Raw genomic sequence first — 25,405 nt, 5'->3', positions numbered from 1 at the left:
TCACACTTGGAATACTGTGTGCAATTCTGGTCACCCTATTATAGAAAGGCTATTATTAAACTAGAAAGACTGCAGAAAAGATTTACTAGGATGCTACCGGGACTTGATGGATTGAATTATAAGGAGAGGCTGAATAGACTGGGACTTTTTTCTCTGGAGCGTAGGAGGCTGAGGGGTGACCTTATAGAGGTCTATAAAATAATGAGGGGCATAGATAAGGTAGATAGTCAATATCTTTTCCCAAAGGTAGGGGAGTCTAAAACGAGAGGGCATAGGTTTAAAGTGAGAGGGGAGAGATACAAAAGTGTCCAGAGGGGCAATTTTTTCGCACAGAGAGTGGTGAGTGTCTGGAACAAGCTGCCAGAGGTAGTAGTAGAGGCAGGTACAATTTTGTCTTTTAAAAAGCATTTAGATAGTTACATGGGTATGATGGGCATAGAGGGATATGGGCCAAATGCGGGAAATTGGGATTAGCTTCGGGGTTTTAAAAAAAAAGCGCGGCATGGACAAGTTGGGCTGAAGTTTCCATGCTGTAAACCTCTCTGACTCTGAGTGAGGTCAGGATGCTACTGATTGAACCACAACTGCACCATCTAAAGTCTTGTGTGAAGAACGACCATGTGGTGTGGTGCTGATGTGGTGATGCGATTGGGTCTCGGCACGAGCGACTTGTAAAGGAATGAGGAGAGGTAACCTTATTAAACATCGGGGAGAGACTACTTTTATTTGGGCAGTTTCAGCTGCTTGTTTCCGAGTTTCTAGAAAACCTTCATCGATCTACCTTACTGTGTAGCCGATCCGTAATGCCAATGCTGGTTTGTTTTTCAGGGAAGACTCAGTGCCATTAATCTAGATTCAGCGGCAGAATTTGTTTTATCCTGTATGAACTTTGATGGAGGATTTGGATGTCGACCAGGTTCTGAGTCTCACGCTGGACAGGTAAGGCAGCATTTGTTTACAGTGTGAAGGGTCTCGGATTTAAATAATTGGAATTCAGCTCTGAAGTATTAACCGGTTTCTGATACAGAACATCAATGCTGGATTGCACAGTAACGAAAGAGCCTTAACCTGACCATCAATCGTATCAGATATCTCCACACTTGGCCATACTGGCTTTTCAATTATGCTCTCCAGCGTTATAAGAAAAGCACTTCCATTTACACAGTGACTTTCCACCACCTCAGGACCACAGGTTCTTTCAGTTAATGGAGTACTTTTTGAAGTGTAGTCATTGTAGAAACTGTCATTGAAATAAGAACAGCACCCAGTTTGCACATAGAAAGATCCCACAAACAGAAATATTATGATATCAGATATGCTGTTCATTGTAATGTTGAGGCAGGAATATTGGCCAAAATCATTCCATCTGGCTGAAGTTCGAAATAGTTCATTTAATACTGACCCTCTGACAGTGCAGCTCTCCCTCAGTACTGACCCTCTGACAGTGCAGCACTCCCTCAGTACTGACCCTCTGACAGTGCAGCACTCCCTCAGCGCTGACCCTCTGACAGTGCAGCACTCCCTCAGTACTGACCCTCTGACAGTGCAGCACTCCCTCAGTGCTAACCCTCTGACAGTGCGGCACTCCCTCAGTACTGACCCTCTGACAGTGCAGCACTCCCTCAGTACTGACCCTCTGACAGTGCGGCACTCCCTCAGTACTGACCCTCTGACAGTGCAGCACTCCCTCAGTACTGACCCTCTGACAGTGCAGCACTCCCTCAGTGCTGACCCTCTGACAGTGCAGCACTCCCTCAGTGCTGACCCTCTGACAGTGCAGCACTCCCTCAGTGCTGACCCTCTGACAGTGCAGCACTCCCTCAGTGCTGACCCTCTGACAGTGCAGCACTCCCTCAGTGCTGACCCTCTGACAGTGCAGCACTCCCTCAGTGCTGACCCTCTGACAGTGCAGCACTCCCTCAGTGCTGACCCTCTGACAGTGCGGCACTCCCTCAGTGCTGACCCTCTGACAGTGCAGCACTCCCTCAGTACTGACCCTCTGACAGTGCAGCACTCCCTCAGGGCCGACCCTCCCGAAGGGCACTGATTATGTGCTGAGGTTTCCGGAGGGGGACACTTGTCCCTGATTCAGAGATTGTGGATCCATGTGTCCTATGCAGTGATTCACAGCAGATATCAATCCAGTTTCGCTTCCTGAATGAGAGTTTGTGCAGACTGCCCAATTCTGATGAAAGGTCAGTACTCAAAGCAATCTGTCTTTCAAATGATAGGTTTACTGTGTTCATAACTACCTGTGCAATTTGACTTAAAATGGACATTTGCCATTAAGTGAATCTACAGAAACATACATTTTATACAAACACAAAGATCCCACTGAATTGTCCCATAATTACAGTGGATGTTCAGCACATGTTACAGATTGCATTCTTTCCACCTCAACTGTTTGGAGCGTCTCTCTTCCGAGGCATGAATTCTATTGAGTGTTTTAACAAACAGTTTGTTTTCTCCTCCTCGCTAGATCTATTGCTGCACGGGATTTCTGGCCATCACAGGCCAGTTGCACCAAATTAATGCTGATTTGCTGGGTTGGTGGCTGTGTGAGCGACAATTACCATCTGGGGGCCTCAATGGACGACCTGAGAAGGTATTTGGTGAAAAAGAACATTTTTATTTTGAAGGTGACTCAAGCTTGCACACAATTGAATTTTTTTCTTGCAAATCCTTATGACATGAAGGAATCCCCTATTATTGTACGTTGCCATTCGATTCTTCATTTTATGACAAACAGAAAGGAACACAGGACTTGGGAGCAGGAGTGGGCCATTCATCAAGATCATGGCTGATCTGTTTGTGATCTCAACTCCACTTTCCCATCTGTCGTCATAATCCTTGACTCTATGGTCTATTTGAAAATCTGTCCGACTCAGCCTTGAATATATAAAATAAAGTTTATTAGTCACAAGTAAGGCTTACATTAACACTGCAATGAAGTTACTGTGAAATTCCCCTAGTCGCCACACTCCGGTGCCTGTTTGGGTCAATGCACCTAACCAGCACGTTTTTCAGAATGTGGGAGGAAACCCACGCAGACACTGGGAGAACATGCAAACCCCACACAGACAGTGACCCAAGTCGGGAATCGAACCCAGTTCCCTGGCACTGTGAGGCAGCAGTGTTAACCACTGTGCCACCGTGCCGTGAATATATTCAATAATCCAGCCTCCATTGCTCTCTGAGAAAGGGAATTCCACAGACTAACAACTCAGAAAATATCTTCTCTTAGTCATAAGAAAAAACCCCTTATCCTTAATATTCTTAGTAAGAAGTCTCACAACACCAGGTTAAAGTCCAACAGGTTTATTTGGAATCACTGCTAAGATTTCTTGTGAGATTTCTTACTGTGCCACCCCAGTCCAATGCTGGCATCTCCACATTCTTAATATTCTTAAAATGTGTCCCCTAGTTCCAGTTTTTGATTCATTCATGGAATGTGGGCATCGCTGGCTGGGGCCAGCGTTTGTTGCCTATCCCTAATTGCTCCCCGTGGCTTGCTAGGCCATTTCAGAGGGCATTTCAAAGTTGCCTGGGGTCTGGAATCACGTAGGCCAGACCGGGTAAGGACGGCAGATTTCCTTCCCTAAATGATATTGGTGAACCAGATGGGTTTTTCCGACAATTGACAATGGTTTCATGGCCAGCAGACTTTTAATTCCTGTTTTTTATTGAATTCAAATTTCAACATCTGCCGTGGAGGGATTCAAACCCGGGTCCCCAGAGCACTACTATGAATTATTAGTCTGGTGACAAAACCACTGTGCCATTCCACCTGGTAATTACCTTATCAGTTCCCTTCAGGATGTTTCGATCATGACAGCTCTCATTCTTTTGAACTCCAATGGGCACAGGTCCTACCTTTCTACATTAAAAAAACTTTCATTTCAGGAATGAGTTGAGTGAACATCTGTGAACTGCTCCTAACACAACTGTACCATAGTACTCAGGATGTGGCCTCACCAAGACCTTCTACAACTGCAGTAAAACAGCCCACTTGAAATGAATGCCAATTCCATTTGTCTTCCCAATCACTTGCAGTGATTCCTGCACCAAGCACCCAGTTCCCTCCGGCTGTCTCCATTTCAATAGTATACTGCGTTTCTAATCTGCCTGCCAAAGTGGATAAATTCACATTTTCCCACATTATACTCCATCTGTCAATTTTTTTACCCGTTTGCTTAACCTGTCTAAATCCTTTTGCAGATGATTTTTTCCTGCTCTCACCCTATTTTCCCACCTAACTTTGAGAAAACTTGCACATCTTGCCTTCAGTGTCCTCATCTACTGCAGTGTTCTTGACTTATAAATAGCTGAGACCCAAGCACTGAATCTTACAGCACTCTTAGTACAGCCTGCCAATCTGAAAATGGCCCCTTTGTTCCTACTGTTTTCTGTCAAATTAATTTAACCTATCCTTCTATCCATGGTAATATCCCCAACCCCATGAACTGTTATCTTGTGCAACAGGCTTTCATGTGGCACCTTATCTAATATCTTTTGAAAATCCAAAGATACTCCACCTACTTTACACCTTCATAATCTAGGTTGATTCCGGAGTTGAGAGGGTTGGCTTATGAGGAGAGACTGAGTAGACTGGGGCTATACTCTTTGGAATTCAGAAGAATGAGGGGAGATCTTATAGAAACATATAAGATTATGAAGGGAATAGGTAAGATAGAAGCAGGGAAGTTGTTTCCATTGGCGGTGAAACTAGAACTAGGGGGCATAGCTTCAAAATAAGGGGAAGCAGATTTAGGACTGAGTTGAGGAGGAACTTCACACAAAGGGTTGTGAATCTGTGTAATTCCCTGCCCAATGAAGCAGTTGAGGCTACCTCATTGAATGTTTTTAAGGCAAGGATAGATACATTTTTGAACAGTAAAGGAATTGAAGGTTATGGTGAGCGGGCGGGTAAGTGGAGCTGAGTCCACGAAAAGATCAGCCATGATCTTATTGAATGGCGGAGCAGGCTCGAGGGGCCAGATGGCCTACTCCTGCTCCTAGTTCTTATGTTCTTTTAAAAGCTCCAATTAATTTGTCAAATGTGATTTCTCTTGCATCCAACCAAATCTGCAGTGGAATCTCCATTATGTGCACTTCAGTTACCTACCTCCCTAATCTGTGTGCTAAAAATATGCCCACATCTTTTTGTTAGAGACAGATAAGACTCTTTGATGTGAATCAATCAACCATCCTCTGAACAATTACATTGACGTAGGCCACTTTGTACTCATTTTCAAATTTATTCTAGGGTGTTAGCTGTACCATGTAGCCAAGCTGCCTACAATTTGTGGATTCTTGATTATCTGCCACTTATCCTGATAGCTGCTATGTTCTGCTACATTAATGATGACATTCGGAGATGTCTGTTTCAGTACAGAATATACTGCAGCGCCTTGCCAAGGCTACTTCATATGCACCCTGCAAACCTTCAACCTCCAGCATCCAGAAGATGAGGACAGCAGGTGTAAGGGAATTCCATCACCCACCAGGCTCTCTCACCAGCCCAATTTGGTTGTACTTTGTCCGTTCATCATAGTCACGAGGTTAAAATCCTGGAGATTTGAGCTTTTGATATCAGTAGTAAATGCTTGAAGTATCCTCAAGAATTGGATGCTTTAGTGTTAACAGCAGACGTCAAGAATGTTTCACGTGCAGCTGAGAATGTTACTACAGGCCCTTCATTTCATGGGCCTCAAGTTTTTTTTTTCTCTCTCTCATCCCGCATCGAGTGGTGAACGAAGGCAGTCTGTTTCCATAGCTAGTAATTCTTGGAAAAGGTCACTAGTCTGCCAACGCAGGTTTATAGCTTAAGGTGGGCGCCATTCCACATCAAGCATGGCTGACCAGGAGTCATCTTCATGGGGCAGCACGGTGGTTAGCACTGCTGCCTCAGCACCAGGGACCCGGGTTCAATTCCTGCCTTGGGTCACTGTCTGTGTGGAATTTGCACGTTCTCCCCGTGTTTGTGTGGGTTTCCTCCGGGCGCTCCGGTTTCTTCCCACAATCTGAAAGATGTGCTGGTTAGGTACAGTGACCCGAACAGGCGCTGTAATGTGGCGACTAGGGGAATTTCACAGTAACTTCATTGCAGTGTTAACATGAGCCTTACTTGTGACTAATTAACTTTTTTCTTACCGCCAGCCATTGGCATGTTGGAACGATTTGCAGGTTGCCATTCCACCTGTTTTATGAATGCACCTTCCTTGACCATCAAGTCCTGGGGTGGGATTCACATTGGCAGCTCCTGGCTCAGAGACACTGATGCTGTGCATCGCACCACAAGACCTCTTTCACACACTCTGCCTCCCACCAAATCTATCACCTATTGTTTTAAAAAGAAATTGTCCATGAAAATCATTCAGCACTTTAAATTAAAAGAACTGAGATTAGTAGCTGATAGAGAATATACAGCACAGAAACAGGGCATTCAGCCCAACTAGTCTGTCCTAGCGGTTAGTGTCAACAGGAATCCATGGATTCTTTGACCCACGCTTTAGTTATTGTATGTGTTTACACGAAGTATGTTTTATTAGCTGAATGGAAAGTGCTTTTTCATTGTATTCCTTGATGTCAGTGCTGTCCTGCCTTCCCACAGTTGCCAGATGTTTGTTACTCATGGTGGGTGCTGGCCTCTCTGAAAATCATTGGACGACTGCACTGGATCGACAAGGATAAACTGAGCAGTTTTATCTTGGCCTGTCAGGACGAGGAAACCGGTGGATTTGCAGACCGGCCCGGAGATGTGGTACGTGCCCCGTGACTAGCATTAGGGCAGCGGTGGTGAGGTGCTCATTAAATCGTGTACCATTGTCCATGTATTGTAATTGGAAGCTTACATTTGAAACGTTGCTAAAAAGTTTGGTTACAAATGAATTGAGATGCAGAAATCATGTAATTATCTTTGAAATGATTTTGTGGGATGAGGGTTGCTGTTCGGCCAGCATTTATTATGCATTCCTAATTGACCTTGTGGGTGTAGATATTCCCACAGTGCTGTTAGGGAGCGACAACCAGGATTTTGACACAACAATTGTGAAGGAAACACTGATATATTTTAAGTCAAGATGGTGTGAGACTCGGGGAACTTGCTGATAAGACCATAAGATGTAGGAGCATAAGCAGGCTATTCAGCCCATCAAGTCTACCCCATCATCCAATGAGATTATGATTGATCTGATATAATCCTCAACTCCACTTTCCTGCCTTATCCCCATAACCCTCGATTCCCTCACTGATTGAAAATCTGTCTGTCTCAGCCTTGAACGTACTTAACAACCCAGCCTCTACAGCCCACTGCGGTAAAGAATTCCACAGCTTCACTACCCTCAGAGTGGCACAGTGGTTGGCACTGCTGCCTCACAGCACCAGGGACCTGGGTTCATTTCCAGCCTTGAGTAACTCTGTGTGAAGTTTGCATGTTCTCCCGGTGTCTGCATGGGTTTCCTCCGGGTGCTCCAGTTTCCTCCCACGGTCCAAAGATGTGCAGGTTAGGTGGATTGATCATGTCAATTGCCCCTTAGTGTGAAGGGGGACTAGCTAGGATAAATGGTATGGGGATAGGGTCTGGGTGGGATTGTGGTTGGTGCAAACTCGATGGGCTGAAAGACCTCCTTCTGCACTGTAGGGTTCCATGTTTGGCACCTTTTCCCCATCCCACAATGGCAGCAGGATGCACCATCTACAAGATGCACTGCAGGAACTTACCAAGTCTCCTTCCAAACATCCATGACCTCTTGCATCTAGAATCTAGAAGGACAAGGGCAGCAGATGCATAGAAACACCACCATATTTTTCAACAGAAGAAGACTGTAAAAATCTGCGGCACAGGGGGATTTAGGGGTCCTTGTGCATAAATCACAAAAAGCTAGCGTGCAAGTTCAGCAGGTAACAGGCAAGGCAAATGAAATGTTGGTTTTTATTTCAAAACGAATGGAGTATGAACATGGGGGTGTCTTGCTGAAACTATACAAGTTAGACCAGACCTGAAATAATGTGACCAGTTTTAGTCCACTTACCTGAGGAAAGATATACTGGCATTGGAGGCAGTCCAGAGACGGTTCACTAGGTTGATTCCAGATATGGAGGGATTTTCTTATGATAGGTTGAGTAGGTTGGGCCTGTGCACATTGGAGTTTAGAAGAATGAGAGGCAAACTTATCGCGACATACAGGATTCTCAGGGGGATTGACAGGGTAGATGCTGAGAGGCTGGAAGTCTTTCTCCTTTTTCACTCTTGCCAAAACCTTTCAGAATTTTGACATTCTTCTGTCTACTATTTTAATACATGTTTTAGCACATATATTACCCTCTGCTTGAGTGTTTCGTGTTCACGTGATAGCATACAAAAATGTATTCGTAACTTTACAATGGGAGAATAATTATTGGACAATAGTTTATTTGAAAGAGATGTCTCAAATCTCAGTTTTTTTTTCCTGTTACTAGGTTGATCCCTTCCACACATTGTTTGGAGTGGCAGGTCTCTCCCTGATGGGAGACCAGCAGATTAAGCCTGTTAACCCAGTGTTTTGCATGCCAGAGGATACCCTACGGAGAATCGGCATCCAGCCTGAGTTGCTGTGCTAAAGGGAATCCTGGATCTCGTCTCGGTGCTGTTTGATGCTATTGTGGACAGAACTTGATCAACGTTTAACAGAGGGTACTTCAACACCCACCATCTCACTCGGAGTTTGGCAATAATGTGTAGGTTTTATCTGTTACGTGGAATCAGTTTGTTAATGGTATGGTTTCTACTGTGTATCACTGTTGTGAGGAATGGGGAGGTGTAATATTACACTTTTACTCATCACATACTTTGTCATGTCAACCAGCTTGTGTTTACAAGTGGTCCTAATGTGATATATATGCTGATTTACACACACTAATGTCCTTTTTCCTATTTTGAATTGTTTTGTGATATATATATCATATACATATATACAAATCTATATTATTTATATACTTAAATGTTGACTGTTGATCTATAGAGCAGAGGCAGTCTCTGGACTATGTTACAATTATAGAGGTGTGTAAATTGTTGAATTTCACAGGACCCCAGTGCAACACGAAAGACAAATACCCTAAACACAGGATTACAGTTTTGTTTCACACCCAAATTTTAATAAATTAGTTTTAAATTGAGAGGTATCAGTCAGCCTCGATTCAGAGTCGTCTTGTCCATTAAGTCAGAAGGTTGAAGATTCAAGTCCCAATCCAGATATCTGAGCACATAATTTCTGCACTGCATGAGGTACTGTCTTTCAGATGAGACATTAAACCCAGGCACCATCTACACTCAGATGGATGTAAAAGATCCCATGGTCGCTAGTTTAAAGAGCAGGAGAGCTAAGCCCTTGGTCTAGGCCAGTATGTATTTATCAATCGTCACTAAAACAGAATGTCCTGTTGTTATTGCTGTTTACAGGATCTTGCGATGTGTAGATTGGTTATTGTGATGCTGACGTTACAACTTCCCTTTAGAATTGCTTAATTTGCCATGAAGTGCTCTGGTAATAAGCATGTGAAAGGTGCTATAAAAATAATTCGTTCTAGTGAAGTTTTGGTTTGACCTTCAGATTTTTGGTTATAAGGAATTTAAGATAAACACACAGCTACTTTTTTTGCTATCAAACTAGGAATGTGAACCGAGCTGTCAACCTATGGTTAACATTGTGTCCCCCAAGGACATCTGGGGAGGAGTCGGTGAGAGGAATGTTTCATTTTTAAAAAAATCTTTGATCGCTGCATTGGAGGAAATCTTTGAAAGACAATTTCTGTCTATGTTGGTTAATTACTTTGCTCGACAGCACTGAATAAATACTATCAATGCAAATTGGCAGGAGGTACACTTCATTCAGGTTGTGGTTGTTTGGCATAATATGAATAAAGCTTTATTGTCCAGAGATCAGATGAATCTTTGTAATGAAGGTTAGTCTATTGAGCTATGATATCATGTTTACAGTAAAGCTTCTTATTAAACTCTACTTTGTTTTCTGTTCCTGGGTTTGGCGACTGTGAAGAGGACTCTGGATAAGCAGATGTGGCAGTAGATAAGGAGGAAAAGCAGTTGTTGCTGGAGGGCAGATGGGATAGCGGGGAGCAGTTTTAATAGTCTAATTTTTAAATTCATTTGCTGAATTTTGCTGGCTCGTCCAGCATTTACTGCCCATCCCGAGTGCCCTTGAGAAAGTGGTGGTGAGCTGCCTTCCTGAACCCGCTGCAGTCCATGTGGTGTAGGTACACCCACAGTGCTGTTAGGGAGTCCCAGGATTTTGACCTAGCAACAGTGAAGGAGCGGCGATTTATTTCCAAGTCAGGACGGTGTGAGACTTGGAGGGGAACCTCCAGGTGGTGTGAAAGGACAATAAAGGAATTGAAAGGAATGAGAAAGTTAAACTGAGACCAAAAACAAGAAGTTGAAATATGCCCTGGGAAGGAACTGAAAATACTATTGGAAGAATTGGGTGCACTAAAATAAAGTGAAAAGTAACCGGGACAACAATTAAGATGCAGCATTGGTGCTGCAGGGGGTAGGAGGGGGGCAACTTACAGTTTAATCATTCCCTAGTCCACTTATTTTTTTGTCTTGGTTTAGGCCTGAATTGGGAAAGATTTCTGATTGCCGCATCTTGAAACAAATGAAATAGTGCAGTGCTCTTCATGCTGATATTACTTTTTACAAATAACTTTTTTGAGGCTCACATTCACTTTGCAACTTTGAAACTCTTGAATGGAGCTGCTCTTCAGTGTAAAATCTTGGAAAAATATAGATTCAGAACATGAATAACATCCAATAGAACTGGAAGAGCGCATGGGATCATGGATAGCTTTGGTGGTCACAAACTGAAAAATTGTAATGTTTAGTGTGATCTCTGGTAATCTTACAATAACCGATGTAAAGAATCCTGTTTTTTAAATTTCGTCAAATTAACGACTTTAGTTCAATATATTTATTTCAAAGTAAAGAATGTGTATTTGTTATGATTTAATTGAGGATTTGAAACGAGCAAATGTCTCATTGGAAGAGAATATTTGCTAATTTTACCAAAATAAAACACAACTGTTGCGATTGAGAGTATCCTGTGGTCAACTGAAGTCATTTTACAGATTTTCTTCCATGGCTCTCAAAGGAGTAACTGCTCGTTGCACTCGCACGTGCATCGTGCGCCTCACGCTCGCTTGGGCATATTATTTTCCCGTCTCTCTCATTTGCTTTCTGTCTTGTTTTCATGCTCTTTATCACTGAATTTGTTCTTGATGACCAGTTAATTTCAATCTAGGAAATACAAAAATTTAATAAAAATCCATTGTGCCTTGGTGTATAAACAAACCTCACTAAATACGACCATGTAATAAATTTAAATACAAATGCTGAAAATATGCTGCAGATCAGCTGAACTGTGGCGAGTGTGGGTTTTATGTGCAAAACCACAAGGGTGTATCTCAAACTACTTGATCATTACAGGTAGGTCATGTCTGACAAATCTGTTAGAGATCTTTGAGGAGGTAATAAAGAAGTTAGATAAAGGAGAACCAGAGGACATGATTTAGATTTCCAGAAGGCCTTTGACAAGGTGCCGCATAGGAGACTGTTAAATAAGTTGAGCCTACGGTGTTAAGGGTAAGATCCTGGCATGGATAGAGGATTGGCTGACTGGCAGAAGGCAGAGTGGGGATAAAGGGGTATTTTTCAGGATGGCAGCCGGTGACTAGTGGTGTGCCTCAGGGGTCGGTGCTGGGACCACAACTTTCCACAATATACATTAGTGAGTTGGAAGAAGGAACTGAAGGCACTGTTGCTAAGTTTGCAGAAATTACAAAGATATGTCGAGGGACAGGTAGTATTGAGGAAGCAGGGGGGCTGCAGAAGGACTTGGACAGGTTAGGAGAGTGGGCAAAGAAGTGGCAGATGGAATACAATGTGGAAAAGTGTGAGGTTATGCACTTTGGAAGGAGGAATGTAGGCATAGACTATTTTCTAAATGGGGAAACGCTTAGGAAATCAGAAGCACAAAGGGATTTGGGAGTCCTTGTTTAAGATCCTCTTAAGGTTAACGTGCAAGGTCAGTCAGCAGTTAAGAAGGCAAATGCAATGTTCGCGTTCATGTTGAGAGGGCTAGAATACAAGAGCAGGGATATACTTCTGAGGCTGTAAGAGGCTTTTTGTCAGATCTCATTTGGAATATTGTGAGCAGTTTTGGGCCCCATATCTAAGGAAAGATGTGCTGGCCTTGGAAAGGGTCCAGAGGAGGTTCACAAGAATGATCCCTGGAATGAAGCGCTTGTCATATGAGGAACAAAGAACAATACAGCACAGGAACAGGCCCTTCGGCCCTCCAAGCCTGCACCGCCCATGTGCCCACGAGACCGTTCTTTTGTATCCCTCTATTCCCAGTCTGTTCATGTGGCTATCTATAAGACCATAAGACATAGGAGCGGAAGTAAGGCCATTCGGCCCATCGAGTCCACTCCACCATTCAATCATGGTTGATTTCAACTCCATTTACCCGCTCTCTCCCCATAGCCCTTAATTCCTCGAGAAATCAAGAATTTATCAATTTCTGTCTTGAAGACGCTCAACGTCTCGGCCTCCACAGCCCTCTGTGGCAATGAATTCCACAGACCCACCACTCTCTGGCTGAAGAAATTTCTCCTCATCTCTGTTCTAAAGTGACTCCCTTTTATTCTAAGGCTGTGCCCCCGCGTCCTAGTCTCCCCTGTTAATGGAAACAACTTCCCTACGTCCATCCTATCTAAGCCGTTCATTATCTTGTAAGTTTCTATCAGATCTCCCCTCAACCTCCTAAACTCCAATGAATATAATCCCACGATCCTCAGACGTTCATCGTATGTCAGGCCTACCATTCCTGGGATCATCCGTGTGAATCTCCGCTGGACCCGCTCCAGTGCCAGTATGTCCTTCCTGAGGTGTGGGGCCCAAAATTGCTCACAGTACTCCAAATGGGGCCTAACCAGTGCTTTATAAAGCCTCAGAAGTACATCCCTGCTTTTGTATTCCAAGCCTCTTGAGATAAATGACAACATTACATTTGCTTTCTTAATTACGGACTCAACCTGCAAGTTTACCTTTAGAGAATCCTGGACTAGGACTCCCAAGTCCCTTTGCACTTGCAGGTTGAGTCCGTAATTAAGAAAGCAAATGTAATGTTGTCATTTATCTCAAGAGGCTTGGAATACAAAAGCAGGGATGTACTTCTGAGGCTTTATAAAGCACTGGTTAGGCCCCATTTGGAGTACTGTGAGCAATTTTGGGCCCCACACCTCAGGAAGGACATACTGGCACTGGAGCGGGTCCAGCGGAGATTCACACGGATGATCCCAGGAATGGTAGGCCTGACATACGATGAACGTCTGAGGATCGTGGGATTATATTCATTGGAGTTTAGGAGGTTGAGGGGAGATCTGATAGAAATTTACAAGATAATGAACGGCTTAGATAGGATGGACGTAGGGAAGTTGTTTCCATTAACAGGGGAGACTAGGACGCGGGGGCACAGCCTTAGAATAAAAGGGAGTCACTTTAGAACAGAGATGAGGAGAAATTTCTTCAGCCAGAGAGTGGTGGGTCTGTGGAATTCATTGCCACAGAGGGCTGTGGAGGCCGAGACGTTGAGCGTCTTCAAGACAGAAATTGTCTTATGGTCTTATGGTCTTTACCTTTAGAGAATCCTGGACTAGGACTCCCAAGTCCCTTTGCACTTTAGCATTATGAATTTTGTCACCGTTTAGAAAATAGTCCATGCCTCTATTCTTTTTTCCAAAGTGTACGACCTCGCACTTGCCCACGTTGAATTTCATCAGCCACTTCTTGGACCACTCTCCTAAACTGTCTAAATCTTTCTGCAGCCTCCCCACCTCCTCAATACTACCTGCCCCTCCACCTATCTTTGTATCATCGGCAAACTTGGCCAGAATGCTCCCAGTCCCGTCATCTAGATCGTCTAGATAAGTCTTAAACGATCCCAGCGTGTCCGCCTCAGTCACCTTGCTTGGGAGTGCATTCCAGGCCCCCACCACCCTCTGTGCAAAATACGTTCCCCTGACATCTGTGTTAAACTTTGCCCCCCTCACCTTGAACCCGTGACCCCTTGTGTTCGTCACCTCCGACCTGGGAAAAAGCTTCCCACTGTTCACCCTACCTATGTCCTTCATAATTTTATACACCTCTATTAGGTCGCCCCTCATCCTCTGTCTTTCCAGGGAGAACAACCCCAGTTTACCCAACCTCTCCTCATAGCTAAGACCCTCCATACCAGGCAACATCCTGGTAAACCTTCTCTGTACTCTCTCCAAAGCCTCCATGTCCTTCTGGTAGTGTGGCGACCAGAACTGACGCAGTATTCCAAATGTGGCCTAACCAACGTTCTATACAGCCGCAACATCATATGCCAACTTTTGTATCCCTCTATTCCCAGTCTGTTCATGTGGCTATCTAGATAAGTCTTAAACGATCCCAGCATGTCAGCCTCAATCACTCATATGCCCCGTCCAATAAAGGCAAGCATGCCATATGCCGCCTTCACCATCCTCTCCACCTGTGCTGCCACCTTTAAGGATCTGTGGACTTGTACACCCAGGTCCCTCTGTGTGTCTATACTCCTGATGGTTCTGCCATTTATTGTATAGCTCCCCCTTACATTCGATCTACCGAAATGCATCATTTTGCATTTATCTGGATTAAATTCCATCTGCCATTTCTCCGTCCAATGTTCCAGCCTATCTATATCCTGCTGTATTCTCTGACAATGTTCATCACTATCCGCAACTCCAGCAATCTTCGTGTCGTCCGCAAACTTACTGATCACACCAGTTACATCTTCCTCCAAATCATTTATATATATCACAAACAGCAGAGGTCCCAGTACCGAGCCCTGCGGAACACCACTAGTCACAGACCTCCAACCGGAAAAATACCCCTCCACTGCTACCCTCTGTCTTCTATGGCTAATCATGATGTGGAGATGCCGGCGTTGGACTGGGGTAAGCACAGTAAGAAGTCTCACAACACCAGGTTAAAGTCCAACAGGTTTATTTGGTAGCAAATACCATAAGCTTTCGGAGCAATGCTCCTTCGTCAGATGGAGTGGTCTCTGTTCTCAAACAGGGCACAGACACAGAAATCAAATTACATTAGATTTGCATTCTAATCAGTATTCTGTAATTTGATTTCTGTGTCTGTGCCCTGTTTGAGAACAGAGACCACTCCATCTGACGAAGGAGCATTGCTCCGAAAGCTTATGGTATTTGCTACCAAATAAACCTGTTGGACTTTAACCTGGTGTTGTGAGACTTCTTACTGTTCTATGGCTAAGCCAGTTCTCCACCCATCTAGCTAGCTCACCTTTTATCCTGTGAGATTTAACCTTTTGCACCAGCCTGCCATAAGGGACCTTGTCAAACGCTTTACTAAAATCCATGTAGACGACATCCATGGCCCTTCCGTCATCAATCGTTTTTGTCACCTCAAAAAAACTCAACTAAATTTGTGAGGCATGACCTCCCTCGTACAAAACCATGCTGTCTATCGCTAATGAGATTATTCAGTTCTAAATGCGTATATATCCTATCTCTAAGAATCTTCTCCAACAACTTCCCTACCACGGACGTCAAGCTCACTGGCCTATAATTACCTGGGTTACCCTTGCTACCCTTCTTAAATAACGGGACCACATTTGCTATCCTCCAATCCTCTGGGACCTCACCTGTGTCCAGTGAAGAGACAAAGATTTCTGTTGGAGGCCCAGCAATTGCATCTCTCGCCTCCCTAAGGAGTCTAGGATAGATGCCATCCGGCCCTGGGGATTTGTCTATCTTAATGTTTCCTAAAAAACCTAACACTTCCTCCCTTTGTAATTGAGATTTTTTTCTAACGGGTCAACACATCTATCTAAGACACTGCCAGTCAACATGTCCCTCTCCTTTGTGAATACGAAAGTATTCGTTTAGGATCTCACCTACTTTCTTTGGTTCTAAGCATAATTCCCTCCTTTGTCCCTGAGAGGTCCGATTCTTTCCCTAACAACCCTCTTGTTCCTAACGTATGTGTAAAATGCCTTAGGATTCTCCTTAATCCTGTCTGCCAAGAACATTTCGTGACCCCTTTTTGCCCTTCTAAGTCCTTTTTTGAGTTATTTTCTACTTTCTCTGTATTCCTCCAGTGCTCCATCTGTTTTTAGCTGCCTGGACCTCATGTATGCCTCTTTTTTTTTCTTTTTGATTAGAACGGTTGAGGACTCTGGATCTGTACTCGTTGGAGTTTAGAAGGATGGGGGGGGCGGGGGGGGGGATCGTATTGAAACTTACAGGATATTGCAAGGCCTGGATAGAATGGACGTAGAGAGGATGTTTCCACTAGTAGGAAAAACTAGAACCAGAGGGCACAACCTCAGGCTAAAGGGATGATCCTTTAAAACAATTGGGACTAGCTTAGGGGTTAAAAAAAGGGGCGCCATGGACAAGTTGGGTCAATGGGCCTGTTTCCATGCTTTAAACCTCTATGACTCTGAGATGATGAGGAATTCTTTCAGTCAGAGTGGTGAATCTGTGGAACTCTGCCGCAGAAGGCTGTGGAGGCCAGGTCATTGAGTGTCTATAAGACATAGGATCTTAATAAGGGGATATGGGGTAATGGGGATGAGAAAAATATCAGCCATGATTGAATGGCGGAGCAGCTTTGATGGGCCAAGTGGCCAAATTCTGCTCCTATGTCTTATGGTCTTATTACCCACTTCAACATTATGTGATGCATCAGTCCTATGACGTGGAGCCAAAGTGGTCCAGATCTGACTTGTTCTTCTGTCTCCCAATGATCTATATCTGTACATTAAAAAAAATAACCCGTATTTGTTGAGTTGGTATGTTTCCGTCAAACTGAAGAAGAATGATGGTTTTTGAAGATTTCAGTAAACAAAATACAATACCCAATCCTTCACACACAGCGGAAGGAAACAGCCAATGATAAAAATAAGGATTTTGCAGCTTTGTTGGTATTCTCGCTTCAGACAGTATTTCTGAACCCTCGACCAGTACTTAAAAATGATGGCCTGGTCACTTCTTGTTGTAGGTGTTTGTGGGGCTTGTTATGTATAAATTGTCTGCTATCTTTCCTATATTGCAACAGTGAGGGTTGCCACGGTAGCACAGTGTTAGCACCGTTGCCTCACTACGCCAGGGATCTGGGTTCGATTCCCAGCTTGGGTCACTGTCTGTGTGGAGTCTGCACGTTCTCCTTGTGTCTGCATGGGTTTCTTCCGGATGCTCCGGTTTCCTCCCAGTCTGAAAGGCATGCTGGTTAGATGTGTTGACCCGAACAGGTGCCAGAGTGTGGCGAATTTCACAGTAACTTCATTGCAGTGTTAATGTAAGCCTTACTGTGATAAATTAACTTTAACTTTTTGACTACACTTGATGTATTTACTTTGCTGATAAGTGCTTTGGGGATGTATAAACACGTCACTACAGTCCTGGGCCTGACCTGCCCCCACTGTTGGTAGGACAGTTAGGGACAAACAGCATTTTGTTTTAAGTCAAAGTTTGTGATTTAAAACACTTGCTTTTAGGATAAAGTCACAATATTCCACAGGAATAACAAACAAAAGGACATGTCTGTACAAGTTCAGGAAGATAAAACCGTTTAGAAGAACTATCTTATAATCTACTATTCAGGGTAAATTGTGAGTAGTTGATTAGACCTGCCAGTTGGAAATTAATCCAAATGGAAACTATGCAGAGGAGCCTCTGTTTGTCCACAGGAGGAAGAAATTTCCAGCTGTGTTACTCATGCTCCTATAAATCATTCAGCATGATTGAATTGCGGCATGCCTGAAATGAAGCATTTCAGAAAGAATTTCTCCCTCCGGCTAGGAAAACACTTGTGGGCCTAAAATGTTGCATTGCCTTTTGAGTAGGTGAAAGGGCATCAAAATTAGTAGAATCCAAACCGAAATGAGAACTGCCATTGTCAATGGATAAATCAGATACTAGTTATACATCAACAAGCTTAACAGTTGTCTGTCTCCTCTGCTAAAACCACCCAATATTCTAGTGTCATCCTGGAGCATAAAGATAAACTCCAGTTTCTTTCCCAAAGCTCATCTTCAAAATATTACTATGATATGGTTAAAGTTTATTCATTAGTGACACAAGTAGGCTTACATTAACACTATGATGAAGTTACTGTGAAAATCTCCTAGTAGTTCGGGTATACTGATGGAGAATTTAGCATAGCCAATGCACCTAACCAGCACGTAGGAGGAGGAAAATCCACCGCAGACACGGGGAGAAAGTGCAGACTCAGCACAGATAGTGACCCCAGCCAGGAATTGAACCCGGGTCCCTGGAGCTGTGAGGCAGTAGTGCCATGAGATCATTTACATCCGTTGGATAGGTCTGACCATGCCTCTCTACCTGGTTTGTGGAGGAAAGTGATAGTCATACTATTTCATTTTTGCAATTTCATTGCTATATTGTTACATACTAGGAAACAAACGTGTATGGATGTAGCTGGTTTAATTGAATCGGAGAGAATAGTCAGCAAAGGTTAAACATCAATAAAGGAAGTGTGAAGGCAAGTAGGTTGAAATGGTAATGAACACAGGGCCAAGAATTTATATAAGGCAAATAAAATAAGGGGTTAAAGTTGTCTTTTATATTTCTAAAGAAACATAGACAATTGGAAGATTGTAAATAGATTAGGCAAAATAATAGAAATTTACCTTTAAAATATAATGGCCACAAAAGTTTTTTTATTTGGGCGGCATGGACAAGTTGGGCTGAAGGGCCTGTTTCCATGCTGTAAACCTCTATGACGCTAAGAAATTAGATATAGCTCTTGGGGCTAAAGAGGTCAAAGGACATGGTTGGGAGGCAGGATCAGGGTATTGATTTGGTCTGAGAGTTACTTAGTTTGACTTTAGATAACTCCTCAGAATGCACAATTTGCAAAATAGTTTTCCTTTGGGATTTGGACAGCTGGGCACTTACTACCTGTTGTGACAGCTCTCTCTTCGAACTTCATTTTGGTAGGACTAATTTAAATGTGGATTACAGGGTCAAAGGTAGGGTTCTGAAGACTGTGGAAGAACAGAGAGATCTTGGGGTCCATATCCACAGATCTCTAAAGGCTGCCGCTCAAGTGGATAGAGCTGTGAAGAAGGCCTATAGTGTGTTAGCTTTTATTAACAGGGGGTTGGAGTTTAAGAGCTGTGGGGTTATGCTGCAACTGTACAGGACCTTGGTGAGACCACATTTGGAATATTGTGTGCAGTTCTGGTCACCTCACTATAAGAAGGATGTGGAAGCGCTGGAAAGAGTGTAGATTTACCAGGATGCTGCCTGGTTTGGAGGGTAGGTCTTATGAGGAAAGGTTGAGGGAGCTAGGGCTGTTCTCTCTGGAGTGGAGGAGGCTGAGGGGAGACTTAATAGAGGTTTATAAAATGATGAAGGGGATAGATAGAGTGAACGTCCAAAGACTATTTCCTCGGGTGGATGGAGCTATTACAAGGGGGCATAACTATAGGGTTCGTGGTGGGAGATATAGGAAGGATATCAGAGGTAGGTTCTTTACGCAGAGAGTGGTTGGGGTGTGGAATGGACTGCCGGCAGTGATAGTGGAGTCAGACACTTTAGGAACATTTAAGCGGTTATTGGATAGGCACATGGAGCACACCAGGATGATAGGGAGTGGGATAGCTTGATCTTGGTTTCAGATAAAGCTCGGCACGACATCGTGGGCCGAAGGGCCTGTTCTGTGCTGTACTGTTCTATGTTCTATGAACTGACCAAGGGGTTGAATGCATATTCCATATTTCTGTGTTCCTATTTGAGCTTTACACTAAATCCATTGCCACTGTTTGTAATCAAGTATCACGGTGCATAAAACCTGCAGTTCTAAAGTACTTAAATGGTTCTTCCTGCCCACATCTGCAGAATTTCATAGAATCCTTGCAGTGCAGAAAGAGGCCATCCAGCCCATCGGGTCTGCACCAACTCTCCAAAAGACCATCTCACTGAGGCCCATTTAGCATAGCCAATCCACATAACCTGCACACTTTTGGACACTAAGGGGCAATCCACCTATCCTTTTAACATTTATTTATTAGTCACAAGTAAGGCTTACATTAACACTGCAATGAAGTTACTGTGAAATTCCCCCAGTCACCACAGTGCAGAGCCTGTTCGGGTCAATGCACCTAACCAGCACCTCTTTCAGAATGTGGGAGAAAACTGGAGGACCTGAAGGAAACCCAGACACGGGGAGAACATGCAAACTCCACACAGACAGTGACTTGAGCCAGGAATCAAACCCAGGTCCCTGACACTGTGAAGCAGCAGTGCTAACCACTGTGCCACCATGCTGCCCCTACGCATCTTTGGACACTAAGGGGCAATTTCACATGACCAATTCACCTAACCCGCACCTCTTTGGACTGTGGGAAGAAACCGGAGCACCCGACGGAAAACCACGCAGACACAGGGAGAACGTGCAAACTCCACAGACACCTGAAATCAAACTGGGGTCCCTGGTACTTTGAAGCAGCAGTGCTAAGCACTGTGCCACCGTGTCACCCTGTTGATAAAAAGCAGACTTTAATTGTTTGTTGCCAACAAGGAAACTGCATTTTTGGTTAATAAACCAAATGAGTCACACAACATATGACACACCAGACAGATTATTACATGAATAGGTGTAAATTGAGAGAGGTGGATACTCAACGAGACCTTGGTGTCCTCATGGATCAGTTGCTGAAAGTAAGCATGCAGGTACAGCAGGCAGTAAAGAAGGCAAATGGTATGTTGGCCTTCATAGCGAGATAACTTGGGTATAAGAATAGTGACATTTTGCTGCAATTGTACAGGGCATTGGTGAGACCACATCTGGAATATTGTGTGCAGTTTTGCTGTCTTTATCTGAAGAAGGATGTCCTTGCTATAAAGGGAGTACAGTGAAGGTTTACCAGGCTGATTCCTGGGATGGCAGGTCTGTCATATGAGGAGAGACTAAATCGGTCACTGGAGTTTAGAAGAGTGAGAGGGGGTTTCATAAAAACTTATAAAATTTTGACAGGGTTAGACAGGGTAGATTCAGAAAGAACATTCCCAATGGTGGGGGAGCCCAGAACCAGGGGTCATAGAAACATAGAAAACTACAGCACAAAACAGGCCCTTCGGCCCCACAAGTTGTGCCAAACATATCCTTACCTTTTAGGCCTACCTATAACCCTCCATCCTATTAAGTCCCATGTACTCATCCAGGAGTCTCTTAAAAGACCCTATTGAGTTTGCCTCCACGACCACTGACGGCAGCCGATTCCACTCGCCCACCACCCTCTATGTGAAAAACTTCCCCCTAACATTTCCCCTGTACTTACACCCCAGCACCTTAAACCTGTGTCCTCTCGTAGCAGCCATTTCTACCCTGGGAAAAAGCCTCTGAGAGTCCACCCGATCTATGCCTCTCAACATCTTATATACCTCTATAGGTCTCCTCTCATCCTATGTCTCTCCAAGGAGAAAAGACCGAGCTCCCTCAGCCTATCCTCATAAGGCATGCCACTCAATCCAGGCAACATCCTTGTAAATCGCCTCTGCACCCTTTCAATCTTTTCCACATCCTTCCTGTAATGAGGCGACCAGAACTGAGCACAGTACTCCAAGTGGGGTCTGACGAGGGTTTTATATAGCTGCATCATTATCCCCGGACTCCTAAACTCAATGATGTGCGGGTTAGGTTGATTGGCCAGGTTGAAAATTGTCCCTTAGAGTCCTGGGATGCGTAGGTTAGAGGGATTAGCAGGTAAAATATGTGGGGGTAGGGCCTGGGTGGGATTGTGGTCGGTGCAGACTCGATGGGCCGAAGGGCCTCCTTCTGCACTGTAGGGTTTCTATGTTTCTATGTTTCTATAAAGGCCAGCACACCATACGCCTTCTTAACCACCTCCTCCATCCGCGGGGCCGATTTTAGAGTCCTATGGACCCGGACCCCAAGGTCCTTCTGATCCTCTACAGTACTAAGAGTCTTTCCCTTTATATTGTACTCCTTCATCCCATTTGACCTGCCAAAATGGACCACTACGCATTTATCTGGGTTGAAGTCCATCTGCCACTTCTCCGCCCAGTCTTGCATCCTATCTATGTCCCTCTGTAACTTCTGACATCCCTCCAGACTATCCACAACCCCACCAACCTTCGTGTCATCGGCAAAATTACCAACCCATCCCTCCACTTCCTCATCCAGGTCATTTATGAAAATGACAAACAGCAAGGGTCCCAGAACAGATCCCTGGGGCACACCACTGGTGACCGACCTCCAATTAGAAAAAGACCCATCTGTACACACTCTCTGCCTCCTATGGGCAAGCCAGTTCTGGATCCACAGGGCAGCAGCCCCTTGGATCCCATGCCCTCTCACTTTTTCTAGAAGCCTTGCATTGGGGACCTTATCGAACGCCTTGATAAAATCCATATAAACCACATCTACCGCTTTCCCTTCGTCAATGTGTTTAGTCACATTTTCGAAGAACTCCACCAGGCTCGTAAGGCATGATCTGCCTTTGGCAAAGCCATGCTGAGTATTCTTGAGCATACTAAACCTCTCTAAATGCTCATAAATCTTGTCCCTCAGGATCTTCTCCATCAGCTTACCAACCACTGAGGTTAGACTCACCGGTCGGTAATTTCCTGGGCTATCCCTATTCCCCTTCTTGAAAATAGGAACCACATCCGCAATCCTCCAATCCTTCGGCACCTCTCCCATCTCCATCGACGACGCAAAGATCATCGCCAGAGGCTCTGCAATCTCTTCCCTCGTCTCCCACAGTAACCTGGGGTACATCCCATCCGGACCCGGTGACTTATCTATCTTGATGCCATTCAAAGATTCCAGCACAACCTCTTTGTTAAAGTCCACATACTCAATCTTTTCAGTCCACCGCAAGCCCACAGTACATCCACCCATGTCCTTCTCCTCTGTGAAAACCGAGGCAAAATACTCATTTAGCACCTCTGCCATTTCTACAGGTTCCGTACTGATTTTCCCACCTTCACCTTTTATAGGCCCTATTCCTTCACGTCTCATCCTTTTACTCTTCACATATTTATAGAACGCCTTAGGGTTTTCCTTAATTCTACTTGCCAAGGCCTTCTCGTGACCCCTTCTGGCTCTCCTAATTTCCTTCTTTAGTCCCTTCCTACAAACCGTATACTCATCTGGATCCCTATCTTCGCCAAGCTCTCTGAACCTTTTGTACACTTTCCTTTTCTTCTCGACTAGGTCCCGCACAGCTTTCGTGCACCACGGTTCCTTTAACTTACCAACTCCTCCCTGTCTGCTCGGAACATTGTCCTGTAGAACCCTCGTAAGAAGTTTAACAACACCAGGTTAAAGTCCAACAGATTTATTTGGTAGCAAAAGCCACACAAGCTTTCGGAGCTCCTAGACAGACATTCCTTGAAAAACTGCCACCTCTCTTCAGTAGATTTCCCCAAGAATACCTCCTTCCAATTTACTCCTCTAATTTGCTGTCTAATGGCTTCATATTTCCCCCTACTCCATATAAACGCTTTCCTAGCTTGCCTGATCCTCTCTTTTTCCAATGCAAGCATAAAGGAGATAGAGTTATGATCGCTATCCCCAAGATGCTCTCCCACTGAGAGATCTGACACCTGTCCAGGCTCATTGGTCAGTATCAGATCAAGTACAGCCTCTCCTCTTGTAGGTTTGTCCACATGCTGTGTCAGGAAACCCTCCTGAACACACCTAACGAACTCCTCCCCATCCAATCCCCTTACTCGAGGGATATTCCAATCTATGTTTGGGAAATTAAAGTCTCCCATCACAACAACTCTGCTATTATTGCAACTCTCCAGGATCTGTTTCCCTATCTGCTCCTCCACCTCCCTGTCACTATTGGGCAGCCTATAGAAAACTCCCAGCAAAGTGATCGACCCCTTCCCACTCCGAACTTCCACAGAGACTCTGTAGACAATCCCTCCACAGTATACACCTTCTCTACAGCTGTGACACTATTCCTGATGAGCAGTGCCACTCCACTCCCTCTCTTGCCTCCCTCCCTGTCCTTCCTGAAACATCTGAATCCCAGCACCTGGAGTATCCAGTCCTGTCCCTGAGACATCCAAGTCTCCGTAATGGCCACCACATCACACTTCCAGGCATCGATCCATGCTCTGAGCTCATCCCCTTTATTCACTATACTCCTGGCATTAAAGTAAACACATCTCAATCCTTTGGTCTGAGCTCTCCCTTTCTCTATCTCCCGTCCATCCTCCCTCTTGCACCATCTATAACCCTTCTCTGTTTGTGAGCTAACTTCCTCGCTCCCAGTCACCTTGTCTTGATCCCCTCCCCCCAACCTATCTAGTTTAAACTCTCCCCAGTAGCCTTAGACAACCTTCCTGCCAGGATATTGGTCCCCCTGGGATTCAAGTGCCACCCGTTTTTTGTGTACAGGTCACACCTGCCCCTAAAGAGGTCCCAATGGTCCAGGAACCTGAATCCCTGTCCCCTGCACCAGCCCCTCAGCCACACATTCACCCTCCACCTCACTCCATTCCTGCCCTCACCCTCCCGTGGCACAGGCAGCAATCCTGAGATTACTACCTTTGCTTTTCTCCTTCTCAGCTGTCTCCCTAATTCCCTATACTCTCTTTTCATGACCCCTTCCCCCTTCCTTCCCACATCAGCGGTACCAATATGTACCGCTACCTCCGGCTCCTCTCCCTCCCCCCTCAAGATTTCTGGGAGTCGACCAGCGACATCCTGGATCCCGGCCCCATAGTTTGAGGATGAGGAGTAAACCTTCACCCAGAGGGTGGTGAATCTACCACAGAATGCAGTTGAGGCCAAAACGTTGTCTAATTTCAAGAAGAAATTAGATATAGCACTAGGGGCTAGAGAGATCAAGGATATGGGAGAAGGGGGGGTTAGGATATTGAATTTGATGATCAGCCATGATCAAGATGAATGGCAGGGCAGGTTTGAAGGGCCTAATGGCCGACTCGTGCTTTTAGTTTCTATGTTTCTATCTGGGAATCTGGTATGAGCCAAGTGAGAAGTTACTGTAAACTTTCTCAAAGGGCTGAATGGCCTCCTTCTGTGGGCAGGATTCCCCCTCCAGGATTTGTGTTTCCCATTAGAATTCCTACAATACAAAAGGAGATCATTGGGCCCATCGAGCCTGCACTGATCCAATACCAGGCCCATCCCTGTAACCCCACGTACTTACCCTGCTAGTCCCCCTGACACAATGTTCCTCTGTACAGGCTTCTCAAAGCGGGGATTCCCTCTCCAGGTTGTTACACACCGGACACGCGGTCGCGAAATGCGCATGTGCGGGTTGTGGTGTCACGTGGC

The 25,405-nt window shown here is 44.7% G+C and overlaps 1 protein-coding gene across 1 annotated transcript in view; it reads left to right on the top strand.

Moving 5' to 3' along the window:
* rabggtb (Rab geranylgeranyltransferase subunit beta) overlaps positions 1–11,092 on the top strand; it is a 37,665-nt gene extending 26,573 nt beyond the window's left edge. Inside the window, exons 6-9 of the mRNA XM_078207422.1 lie at positions 829–939; positions 2,480–2,605; positions 6,614–6,763; positions 8,461–11,092. Of these exons, the coding sequence (XP_078063548.1) occupies positions 829–939; positions 2,480–2,605; positions 6,614–6,763; positions 8,461–8,601 (528 nt within the window). The 3' untranslated portion in view covers positions 8,602–11,092. The remainder of the gene's footprint in view (positions 1–828; positions 940–2,479; positions 2,606–6,613; positions 6,764–8,460) is intronic.
* Positions 11,093–25,405: the final 14,313 nt, after the last annotated feature.

This window comes from Mustelus asterias, unplaced genomic scaffold (assembly GCF_964213995.1).
Source record: "Mustelus asterias unplaced genomic scaffold, sMusAst1.hap1.1 HAP1_SCAFFOLD_2307, whole genome shotgun sequence".
Taxonomy (NCBI): domain Eukaryota; kingdom Metazoa; phylum Chordata; class Chondrichthyes; order Carcharhiniformes; family Triakidae; genus Mustelus; species Mustelus asterias.
The sequence above is the reverse complement of the archived record's forward strand: the minus strand, read 5'-3'. Positions and strand labels throughout refer to the sequence as shown.